General features: G+C 31.6%; 1 protein-coding gene across 1 annotated transcript in view; it reads left to right on the top strand.

Moving 5' to 3' along the window:
- The window catches only part of LOC149799300 (cilium assembly protein DZIP1-like), an 89,037-nt gene that overhangs the window by 37,244 nt on the left and 38,122 nt on the right, over nucleotides 1-13,671 (top strand). Inside the window, exons 10-11 of the mRNA XM_089958609.1 lie at nucleotides 2,359-2,469; nucleotides 10,670-10,735. Of these exons, the coding sequence (XP_089814735.1) occupies nucleotides 2,359-2,469; nucleotides 10,670-10,735 (177 nt within the window). The remainder of the gene's footprint in view (nucleotides 1-2,358; nucleotides 2,470-10,669; nucleotides 10,736-13,671) is intronic.

Here is a 13,671-nt window from a genome sequence, read left to right as displayed (position 1 = left end):
AAAAAGTATTGAAGACCCGTAGATGGCTTGAAAAAGTATTGAAGACCCGTAGATGGCTTGAAAAAGTATTGAAGACCCATAGATGGCTTGAAAAAGTATTGAAGACCCGTACATGGCTTAAAAAGTATTGAAGACCCTGTTGATGGCTTGAAAAAGTATTGAAGACCCCTAGATGACTTAAAAAGTATTGAAGATCCTTGATGTTTTAAAAAAATATTGAAGACCCCTAGATGGCTTCAAAAAATATTGGAGACCCCTAGATGGCTTCAAAAAATAACTTTTTACAACAGGAGGCCATATTTCTGATCTGACTTTGATCAAGCTTGAAAGACATGCTTATACTCTCAAGATTTTGGACAAATTCATATGTGAGAACCCCATTCATATTAGTAAGAACAAGACTTGGAATATGGATAAGAACATTAGTTTCCTGATCTTGTAAATACTGGTAAAGTCATATTTATTATTCTATTTTGATCAGACTTAGAAAATGAATAATCTTGTATTAGTTACTTGAGCTTGTAAAATACCTGTAAAGTCATTAATATTGGTTGATTTTGATCAGACTTGGAATAGTGTCTTCAAGATCTTGGATGTATTTAATAATGATAATGATCCATGCATATTATCAAAGTGATTTTGCATCTGATTGGCTGAACTTGTCATTTTGGAAGCCATATTTTTCATTTGATCTTTATCAAACATCAAAATTATGGTTATTTGATCAAGATCTCTTATGAATTCCATAATGCATACAATACATGAACTCCATAATGCATGCAATACATGAATTCCATAATGCATGCAATACAAGAATTCCATAATGCATGCAATACATGAATTCCATAATGCATGCAATACAAGAATTCCACAATGCATGCAATACAAGAATTCCACAATGCATGCAATACATGAATTCCATAATGCATGCAATACAAGAATTCAATAATGCATGTAATACATGAATTCCATAATGCATGCAATACAAGAATTCCACAATGCATGCAATACGAGATTTCCATAATGCATGCAATACATGAATTCCTTAATGCATGCAATACAAGAATTCCATAATCGATGCAATACATGAATTCAGAATGCATGCAATACATGAAATCTATAATGCATGCAATACAAGAATTCCATAATGCATGCAATACATGAATTGCATAATGCATGCAATACATGCACATTACTGAGGTTATCTTACATGTGTTTGGTTGCACTTGTTACCATTCCAGTGACTACGTCAGATCCAATTGTTTTATCATACTTGGTAAAAATGCCTTAAATCACCAGAGCATTGCATGAGTAAATGACCTAGACATTGCATGAGTAAGTCACCTAGACATTGCATGAGTAAATCACCTAGATATTGCATGAGTAAATCGCCTAGACATTGCATGAGTAAATCACCTAGACATTGCATGAGTAAATCACCTAGACATTGCATGAGTAAATCGCCTAGACATTGCATGAGTAAATCACCTAGATATTGCATGAGTAAATCACCTAGACATTGCATGAGTAAATCACCTAGACATTGCATGAGTAAGTCACCTAGACATTGAATGAGTAAATCACCTAGATATTGCATGAGTAAATCACCTAGATATTGCATGAGTAAATCACCTAGACATTGCATGAGTAAATCACCTAGATATTGCATGAGTAAATCACCTAGACATTACATGAGTAAATCACCTAGACATTGCATGAGTAAATTGCCTAGACATTTCATGAGTACAGTTGCAAGTAAGACCGATTGATCCATGCATATTTAAAAACAATGTGATTCTTGCGCATAATTGGCTGAATATGTCAACATGTTAGTGAATATGTTATTGTTCATAAATGGGTTTATATCATCATGACGTGGGATGAATACAAGCAAGAAGCTATGCTTATTAATTTTTTTTGGTATCTTTTCTAATGTATACAATTATTTTTATGAAGATTTCAAATGACAGCATTTTTTCTGTAAAATTTAAGGAAATATAATTGGTTCAGGTGAAAGCAATTTAAACCAAACACTATGAAATTTAACATTGTGCCATCAAATAATCAATGCATGTCCATACAGTAGTTATCCTGACAGCAAGAACAATTATTGTGTTGTTACAGTGAGCATTAAACAGAAACTGTACTGCCATTTGGACATGGAAATGAGTTTTCACCAAAGATGTTCATACTTGCCACTGTTTTCTTCTTTGTTAAGTTATGTCCCCTGTAGGTCTAACTAGTGAACAGTGTTAAAACCTATGGTATAATCTTGCTCTATCCATTGTGCTGTGTTTATGAATTACTATGAAATTTGTTTTATATTCATTTATTGTCGAAAATATTTTTCTGTCTTAGCTTTCAGATGCACTAGAAAAAACAGCTGTAGAGTTGGCTGCTGCCAAACGTGGTAAATCTCAGTCCAGTTTAGATAGAGTGAAAAGTGAAGAGGTTGAGGAATTGATAAGAGTAAGTTATCATGAAGAGAAAATTAAATAATTTGTTAGATTCTTGTTATATTTTTATTCTGTGTGTGAATCATAAATATCCCTTACATTCCAAAGTATTTAGTTCTTTAGCAGCAACACAAGCTTTCTAGTCTGGTCAAATTTATGAAAGTCAATCTGGACTCAAAAATAAGTCTACCTTGAAAATAGAATCCCCAGTTTTATTCTCCATTGTGAGCCAGTCTCGGAACAGATGTTGCTTATTATTATATCTGGTTCATATGTTCTGGGGTGGGTGGGGAGAGAGAATCACTGCTGAATCAGCAGGTAGGAATTTTCAGATTCTTGTTATGTGCATTTTAATAATGGTTTTACATAGACAATCTAACAAAACTTTTTTAATTTTAAAATACACCTACCTGATAATAAAACTACACAGTATAAAAAACACAGCTGCAATGGATGAGAAACATCAGCTTGAGATTTTTATGGTGTATTTATAGCAGTGGTAATGAATATTTTGATGAGATTTTTATGGTGTATGTATAGCAGTGGTAATGAATTTTTTGATGAGATTTGTATGGTGTATTTATAGCAGTGGTAATGAATATTTTGATGAGATTTTTATGGTGTATGTATAGCAGTGGTAATGAATATTTTGATGAGATTTGAATGGTGTATGTATTATAGCAGTGGTAATGAATATTTTGATGAGATTTGAATGGTGTATGTATTATAGCAGTGGTAATGAATATTTTGATGAGATTTGAATGGTGTATGTATAGCAGTGGTAATGAATATTTTTATGAGATTTGAATGGTGTATGTATAGCAGTGGTAATGATTTTTTTCATGAGATTTTTATGGTGTATGTATAGCAGTGGTAATGAATATTTTGATGAGATTTGAATGGTGTATGTATTATAGCAGTGGTAATGAATATTTTGATGAGATTTGAATGGTGTATGTATAGCAGTGGTAATGAATATTTTGATGAGATTTGAATGGTGTATGTATTATAGCAGTGGTAATGAATATTTTCATGAGATTTGAATGGTGTATGTATAGCAGTGGTAATGATTTTTTCATGAGATTATTATGGTGTATGTATAGCAGTGGTAATGAATATTTTGATGAGATTTTTATGGTGTGTGTATAGCAGTGGTAATGATTTTTTCATGAGATTTTTATGGTGTATTTATAGCAGTGGTAATGAATATTTTCATGAGATTTGAATGGTGTATGTATAGCAGTGGTAATGATTTTTTCTTGAGATTTTTATGGTGTATGTATAGCAGTGGTAATGAATATTTTCATGAGACTTGAATGATGTTTGTATAACAGTGGTAATGATTTTTTCATGAGATTTTTATGGTGTATGTATAGCAGTGGTAATGAATTTTTCATGAGATTTTTATGGTGTATGTATAGCAGTGGTAATGAATATTTTGATGAGATTTGAATGGTGTATGCATTATAGCAGTGGTAATGAATATTTTGATGAGATTTTTTATGGTGTATCTATAGCAGTGGTAATGATTTTTTAATGAGATTTTTATGGTGTATGTATAGCAGTGGTAATGAATATTTTGATGAGATTTGAATGGTGTATGTATTATAGCAGTGATAATGAATATTTTGATGAAATTTGAATGGTGTATGTATAGCAGCGGTAATGAATATTTTGATGAGATTTGAATGGTGTATGTATAGCAGTGGTAATGGATATTTTGATGAGATTTATATGGTGTATGTATGGCAGTGGTAATGATTTTTTCATGAGATTTTTATGGTGTATGTATAGCAGTGGTAATATTTTCATGAGATTTTTATGGTGTATGTATAGCAGTGGTAATGATTTTTTCATGAGATTTTTATGGTGTATGTATAGCAGTGGTAATGAATATTTTGATGAGATTTATATGGTGTATGTATAGCAGTGGTAATGAATATTTTGATGAGATTTATATGGTGTATGTATAGCAGTGGTAATGAATATTTTGATGAGATTTTTATGGTGTATGTATTATAGCAGTGGTAATGATTTTTTCATGAGATTTTTATGCTGTATGTGTAGCAGTGGTAATGAATATTTTGATGAGATTTGAATGGTGTATGTATAGCAGTGGTAATGATTTTTTCATGAGATTTTTATGGTGTATGTATAGCAGTGGTAATGAATTTTTCATGAGATTTTTATGGTGTATGTATAGCAGTGGTAATGAATATTTTGATGAGATTTGAATGGTGTATGCATTATAGCAGTGGTAATGAATATTTTGATGAGATTTGAATGGTGTATGTATAGCAGTGGTAATGAATTTTTTATGAGATTTATATGGTATTTGTGTAGCATTGGCAGTGAGTTTTATTGATATTTTCGGGGTGTATAAATTATGTAGAAGTGGTAATGAATTTTAATGAGATTTATTTAGCTATATGTGTAGCAATGGTAATGATTCTGAATGAAATTTTCAGGGTATATTTGTAGAAGTAATGAATTCTCTTGAGAAAACTAAAGTTATTTAGTCTTTCATGTGAGCCTTTTGGAGAAAAAAAACAAGTAGTTAATTGTTTGTTTTTTATTGGCACCATAAAACAATTGGTCAATGGTAGAAGCTTCACAAAATAAGACAGAATTGCAGAATTAACATTGCCAAATATGTGAATACATGTTTTAATACAGTGAAGTTTAGATGAAAACAATTTTTCTATGTTCTGCTAAAAAAAATTTCATATAAACAATGCCTACACCTTGTTCTTTCCAGCTATTTTAGATGCATGTATATGTGTACATCTCTTAAAACTTTGAACTCACACTATATAACCAGTAATGTGCTGATGTGTTGCTAAACTCTTAATAGAGTATACATATATTTATATCTTACAGACCAAATATCTTCGTACATTCAGTCTAATTAAGATACACTTGATTATATAAACAGATAATTAGTGCACATTCAGCAGGATGTTCACATGTCCAGGACTACATCTAGAATGTGCAGTGGTACAATTCCTACAAAATTTTTAAATATACTGCAAAAACTGTACCTTCTGATGAGAAAGCCAAACAATTTGTATATTTGTTATTTTTTATTTTTGGGGAAAGATTATTTCAACAAAGGACTGAAAGTTTTGTTGAATCTGGAAAATGGAGATGTCTTTCAAAGCTTATATATAGGCTCAAATTGACTTCACAGAGTCTGTTTCCTCAAAATTGGTCTGCAAAACTAATTCACATTCTCATTTTCTTGTGTTAAGATATTGTACTTTTTATGAGCTGTAAATACTACAAAACCCATTTGAAATAACAAAAGTTTTATTTTGACGAACCGTTTAAGTCATCCTGCGTCACTTTTAAACTGTAAGCGTTTCAGTGTCTGGGAGGTCATTTGATAGTTATAACTGAAATCGATGGGCAAAGTGATGAAGTTGAAATATGCTAATGAAATACCTTTTTTTTTCTTCAACTATTTAAATCAGTATTCATTGTAATATATGTCTTTGGCCACACTAGAATATTTGTGTAAAATGATCTCTCTCCAGCCAAAATGTAAGTGAAATTGGCAGAAATTGTGAGAAGTTTGTGTAGAAATTCAAAACATAATTTTCATAGTTGTCATCATCAGTCTTAATTTTCTCTTTTCATATAATGTTACAAATATAGGAAAATGGGTACAAACATTGGATAAAGCAATATATAAAAAATGTACTATAAAAATATACTATTAAAATTCTGTAAATATTAAAATTGGTCTTATTTTGCATCACGATGGTGTGTAACAAAGCTATTGTTTCAAACAGCAATGCTGAAAATAGGCTATATTAGAAAATTGGCATTTTTCCCATAGTACCAGTAATCTTTTCATATTGGCTTTAATATTGGATTAAATGATTAATCTTTTTAGTAATTGACCTGAATATATCTATCAAGTCATTATTCACTTCAGTTGAGCTCAGATAGATTCAGTTTTTAACATTATTTTTAGGAGTCTTGTGTAAAGGTTTGGATGAAATGTAATATCTGACAATTATGATCAGCCAATTAACACCTAATCTGACTACATGGAATGAAAATTTATTTTTTCTTTCTTTCTAGCATTCCATCTTCCTTCTTCATGTGAAAACTGACACAAAAGCAAACATTTTGCTTTGACTGTTAAAGCATTATAATGAAATAATGGGGTAGAGGATGCAGGAAACAATAGTTAGGGGTGATTGAAATAAAGAAGATGGGGATGCAGGTAGTCAAAGGGTAGAGGCTGCAAAGAGTTAAAAGTTTTCTTTATTTCATTAGTTAGGGAGAAGGATACAGTTATTTTGAGACAGGACAGATTTATGCAATTATTTTGGATAGGACAGATGCATGCAATTTCTTTTGGACAGAGGACAGTTCTGTGTAATCATTTTTGGAGCGAGGACAGATTTATGCAATTATTTAGGACAAAGGACAGTTCTGTACAATTAATTTGTGACAAGGAACAGATTTATGAAATTATTTTGGGACAGGGGACAGATTTATGCAATTAATTTGATACAGTGAGTATTGCAAAAATGAAAGTCACATTAAGGTTTTCAGTTGCTTTTCTGTAACACAGTTTAAACAAGTATAAAAATTTACACAATGTTAGGATGATAAAAATGTACATGCAATCAATATTGGCGCATTATATATAAGTGGCAGCACAAGGATTTAGGCTTTTTCTGTGCAGAAGTTTATCATAATAAACCCACTTTACTTGGTTGCCTCTGCCCCTAGCCCCAACAATGCCTCTTCGTGCAACCCTGCAGGTATTTTATGATATATATTTATATTGATCCTTTGTAAATTTTAAGCTCCTTTTTCTCTGGCTGCTGGCAGTTACTACATGACATTGTGACATTGTGACATTTCAAAGTTAATGCATTTGTAATATTTATGGTCAGATTATAGATCAGCTGAATGACCAATCATCTTAAACATTGATTTTCACAATAGAACATGTTCTATTTGAAAATTTGAACAAAAGAACTTTGGATGGTTTGTGATATCAACTGTACAGTGTAGCATAGTATGCTATGCAGTTTTATAAACCTTGATTCACTTCCTATTCCTGTCTTAAGCCCTTATTGTCATCTCATACAAGATATTTAAAAATTGACATGGAGAAAGAGCCTATGTATTTACTCGTCATGCATGTCTCATTTTGTAGACATCAAAGTCTGATCTCCGTCTGGATTTAGGCAGTCTCAGTGACAGTGGCCACATGGGTGAGGTCGGTAGAATTCATGTGTTCACAACAGCACCTGATTATTTGTTGTCAGCTGTTTTGATGTTTAGAACACAATTCAGCACAGTTCAGCATTTGGCTTTGGTAGTCAGGTGGTTAATGTTAAATATAGTCCAACACAAATTAAGTGCTCAGCATTTGGCTTTGGTAGTCAGATGGTTAATGTTAAAACATTGTCCAACACAAAGTAGTATTATTTGGTTCCTTGGCTTGTACAACAAGGTGATGGTTTTCATATTTTAAATTTTGAGAACAGTAAAGAACAAGGTTGTGTGGTTGCCTGAGCTTCAAACGTATATTTGTTGTGAATAACATGCAATAGTCTGTAATGTGCACCCTGATTTTTCATTGAAGTGAAAAAAATTATTTCTGCCATGTATCAGGCATTTGATATTCTGCATTTAAAAATCTTGAAGATTTCACTCCATTTTCATCAGGAAACAGTATTCCACCATTTTGGTTAATGCACTGATCATCATTTGCACATGATATTTGATTGGTTTACAATAAAACAGTTCTGGACCATTTATCTTCTTTGTGATCAGTGTTTAATACTTGTAGATAGCTATAATGGTTATCTAGAAGTTTCTTGCATGGTTTGCATTTATATTTTCTCATTCAGTATTTGTTCAGATACAAGACTGAACACAAGATACACCTATTTAGTCTAGTGTGACACCTTTTAAATGTCTAATCTTGAATTCATCCACCCAGTTTTGTTGTAATTATGTTCAGCACATTAGAACTTTACCTGACATAGATACCTTTTCAAGAAAACCATGCCGAGTCATTGAGCATGGTATGGTCATAAAGAAGTATTCAATACTGTGATTTAAGATGAGAAGAAGAGTATAGAAACAAGTTTATTTTGCAAAAATCAAATTGCAAATTGAATAGATTGTCTTATTCTTTAGTTTCATGATATAAATAAATTTGACCATACGGCAGTATTGTGCACAGAGGTAATGAACAAATTACCTGTTTTTTTTTAGTATTTCTGGTTGAATCATAAAACGAAAACTAAACAGTGATGTAAAATGAAGTCATTTGTTTTACATATATAGTCAGAGAAGACTATCAAGGTCTGTAGGCATTATTTAAGACTAAACTGAGTTTGCTAAACAATGTAGCTACAATTCAGGAAATGTAATTTTTTTACAAGGAATGTATGTGACATGTTGTCAGCTTCATTGCTGTGATATTCTTGTCTAATAAAATATGGCAAATAGATATCAAAAGTGTGTTATACATATCAAATGGTATATTTAGAAAAAGGTTCAGCATACTTTCTGGTTTTCATACAATATGGCATTGACAATTTTAGTCCAGAATGGGGATCTGTTTGTCTGATTTGTAAAAGGGATAACATGGATAGTTTTCATTTACTGTCACAATGAACTTTAAATCACTGTCTGATAATTTTAGTCCTTTTTTCAAGAGAAATAGACAGCTAAACTTTATTTTCCAGAGACTGTATATATATGCAACAGAATTGCAAGGAAGAATAACAAGTATCTGCACAAAACTGCGTGGATAAGAAAGTTACTTTCTAATAAATAATGATGAAATGGAGGATTGATATTCTTGTGTTTACATCTTAAAGACAAAGTCCCATCATGACCTTGGAAACAACCAATCATTTTAAAATAAAATAGAACTTGTTTACGAAGGTTGCTAAAAATTCTGAAACAAGATCAGGATTTAGATCAACACCAGGTGTTTATAAATTTCAGCCAAGGTCAAACTATTTTCTAAATAAAAGTATCATCTCTAGTGAATAAATTTATTTACAATATCATGTAATGAAAAATAAAAAATAAAAATGTAAAAGTGAAAAACAATTAAATTGAAATAAATTTATATTAAATCAAATACAATTAAATCAAATATACGTAGCAGCTGAAAAATCCAGCAAATGGCTTTTGTCAGTTTTGTTTTGTTTTTAGCACATTGTCAACATGTAACCTGTTTATAATGATCTTAAATTAAACAAATTTAACATAATAATGTTTGCAGTCTGAATTTTAAAAAACGACCCAATTATTAACTCACATTTTCCTGAAATTTGCCTTTTATTGGAAGGTTCTACAGTTTTTAATTTCGGTCAGTTATTTAATGTTTCTTGGATGTTGATTATTAGTCAGAATATTTTAAGATTGGTCATACAGTTGAATGTCAAAGCATTATACAGTGGTTTTCCATAATTAGATATTAAATGGTGAAGATTTTTTTTTTCTCTACAGCCGGTTTTAAAAAGTAAAAAATGTATGAATTACATATAATATACCCTTTCTTTGTTTAGCAGCACTGACATAACAACTTAATCATTACCAAATATGTGACAATGACAGTGTCCATAAAATATTTGAAAATCATTCCAGCCAATTAAAATCAGTGGTTCATTGGTTATAATAAGTCTGTCATCAGTCTTTAAATTTCAACTAAGATCCCCCAACACTAATTTGACCTGTTACACTATTTGTAAAGTTTAGATCTGTAAAATGTGGACACACACAACATTTGATGAATCTTTATCAAACAGAAAACAGTCCAAGGTATTAAGATGATGTTTAGATATGGTATAATTGTTATTGCATCATAATTACATGTATATTTATATTGAATACAATATAGTTTTGTTTCTGTCATGAGGTATGCTAATTTTAGAGAGCATGACACTTGTGGGGTATGATTAATTGCTTTTTTGAAGTACTCATTTAGAAGAAACTCAAATGATGGATCCAAAGGTAAGATACATTACATCAACAGTAGTAGCAAGAAAATATTAATAGATCTATCATGTGAGTTGGACACTTCCAAATTTAAGAATATCCTATTTTGTTTGCTTTGAGGTGTATACTTATTATGCTTGTTAATTCTACATGTTGAAAAAATTGGAGTTTTACATGGGACCTGAAGATATTTGATCAGATACTTGTGTCTCTATTTTCAGAAATCTAGAGAACAAGAAATAATGTTGAAGAGTCAAGAATCAACTATTAAAGATTTGATTCGTCCTGTAAGTTGCAGTTTTTTTGTGCCGTACATGCATTGTTTATACCTTGGATATTTTAGTGTTGTTTTAATTTTGTTTACATTTCTTATAAATTTTTGTCAAGTTACAAATATTATAGAAAAAAAACTTAATGATCATTTTTCTTTGGTATTAGCAGTTGGCAAATGTTTGACAGAAAAAGGTGTCTGGAACAAAAATAAGGAAACAAATTAACTTTTATAGACTACCAGTGTGAAGATCTAAAGTAAATACAATACTTCAGACTAATTCAGCGAAAGTACAGTATTTCAGGCTAGTAGGGCTATAATTCAGTACTTGCAATTATTAGGGCTAAAATACAGTGCTTCAGAATAGAAGGGCTATTATACAGTACTTCAGACACTGTTAGGGGTAAAATACAATGCTTCAGACTATTAAGGCTAAAATTACTTTAGTAGTGCTAAAATACAGTACTTCAGACGAGTAGGGCTAAAATACAGTACTTCAGACTAGTAGTGCTAAAATACAGTACATTAGACTAGGAGGGCTAAAATACAGTACTTCAGACTGTGAGGGCTAAAATACAGTACTTCAGACTAGTAGTGCTAAAATACAGTACATTAGACTAGGAGGGCTAAAAGACAGTACTTCAGACTGTGAGGGCTAAAATACAGTACTTCAGACTAGTAGGGCTTAGATACAGTACTTCAGACTAGTAGGGCTTAGATACAGTACTTCAGACTAGTAGGGCTTGGGATGGTAATTATCAATTGCAGAGATGCCAACAATTTTGATGTTAGTGGAATTATATGTATTTATGATTTCAAATTAAGCCATTATATTCACTTCTGTCAGATTCTGATTTTCTGGTCAGATGATATTATATGCATAACATGAGCCACAGATGTCAATCTAAATAGCTTAAATGCTTGTAATGTCTGGTTATAATTCTCATTGATAAGGCATACATAAGTCAGTGTTTCCCTTTATGCACATTTGTGCATTAGCAGTGTGCAATGGAGAAAATTTATGCACATGTTTTGTTGCCATGCATTTTTTTATGCAAAGGATTCACATAATGCAATCAGGATTTATTTAATATCCAATGCTTTGGATGAGGGATGGCATCGTGTATACTTTGAGTATATGCATTGTCTGGTTCCATGCCTCCCTGCATTGCACTCCACTATTCATGTAGCAGAGTGCAACACAGGGAGCATATGAAACATTGAACCAGACTAGCATAGCCAATGTTATGATGGAGTAGGTTCCCCTAACCTCGCAAGCTCTCCGCAATTCCATCAAGCTCACCAAGATGTCATCCAGATGTTTAACATCAATGCTTGTTGCACGAGAAAGTGATCACCAGATTAAAATAGTGTGGACTAAGAATCATTAGCGAAGAAAGTGAAAGAAGCAGAACACAGAAGAGTAACTGTGGATCTGACTTTAATGAAAAATGAAGAAAATAATTCTCTTGACTGGAATATGGCACATCCGTTAGGATTACCAGTATGACTTATGATCGCATGATTGCAGAGGCTGCAAAAGTGAATAATCCTTTCATGGCAGGGTTTAAGAATTTTTCTTAAAAAATCTGCCCTTGTTCGCCACAAGATATCTGGAGAACACATTGTCACCCAAGGCATTCTTTCACAACAAAGAAATCAGTAAGCTTGCAGGGACAAATGCCTTATTTGGCTTACAAAGTTTTGGGGGGGTCACTACAGATTTTGTTGGTTTTTAACTTGCTGCAATAAAAGAAAGATCTTAAAGTTCAAATGTAACTTATTAGAAAGAAGATTAATCATTAGCTTTTTTGATTTTGGATAAATGTGTACAATGAAAAAGTATGGGTGAGGTGAAAATTTGTCAGTACATTTTTGACCTCCACACTTGTTATTTGACCTCCAGTTTTGACAATGGGTTTCTTTTACCCTCAACTGGGGGATACACTGATAGTTCTTTTATAACAAAGCAACTGAATGGTTTCCAATCAGAAGTCAAGTCATATTTGACCAGGATTTGCTTGAGAAAGTTAACAAAGATGTTGAAACAAACAGCAGATATACTTAAAAATAAAGTGACAACTTTTAGTGTCTTTCAATACCAATTTGTGTTAGAAGGCTACAAATATAAGTATGCATATATTTGCAATTGTTTCTGTATATGAGTATAAGGTTTATAGATGATTTACAATGGAGACATCATCTAGTTATTCCATCTAGTAAGTACAAATTATTTACTGCTACTCAAGAACAGAATATATACACCAGTCCAAAATAGGTAGTTCCATAATACCACATGTATATAACATCATGCAGAATTCACAGTTTTAAGCGGTTTATTGTTTTTTAGTTTCCCTTTTTTTAAATAGTAGTTTGTATCCTAGAATAATCACTATTAACACAGTATAATTGTGATTTCCAGGAATAATCCCTATGTAAATACAGTATGATTGTGATATCCTAGAATAATTCCTATGCGGTATAATAGTGATATCCTAGAATAATCTTTATCTAAATAAAGTATGGTTGTGATAAGCTAGAATAATCCCTATGTAAATACAGTATGGTTGTGATAAGCTAGAATAATCCCTATGTAAATACAGTATGGTTGTGGTATGCTAGAATAATCCTTATGTAAATACAGTATGGTTGTGGTATGCTAGACTAATCCTTATGTAAATAAAGTATGGTTGTGATAACCTAGAATAATCCCTATGTAAATACAGTATGGTTGTGATAAGCTAGAATAATCCCTATGTAAATACAGTATGGTTGTGGTATGCTAGAATAATCCTTATGTAAATACAGTATAGTTGTGGTATGCTAGAATAATCCCTATGTAAATACAGTATGGTTGTGGTATGCTAGACTAATCCTTATGTAAATAAAGTATGGTTGTGATAACCTAGAATAATCCCTATGTAAATACAGTATGGTTGTGATAAGCTAGAA

This window comes from Sinohyriopsis cumingii, chromosome 5, assembly GCF_028554795.1.
Source record: "Sinohyriopsis cumingii isolate HCF-2022 chromosome 5, ASM2855479v2, whole genome shotgun sequence".
Classification (NCBI taxonomy): domain Eukaryota; kingdom Metazoa; phylum Mollusca; class Bivalvia; order Unionida; family Unionidae; genus Sinohyriopsis; species Sinohyriopsis cumingii.
Note: the sequence above shows the minus strand (reverse complement) of the source record. Positions and strands in the feature narration are given on the sequence as shown.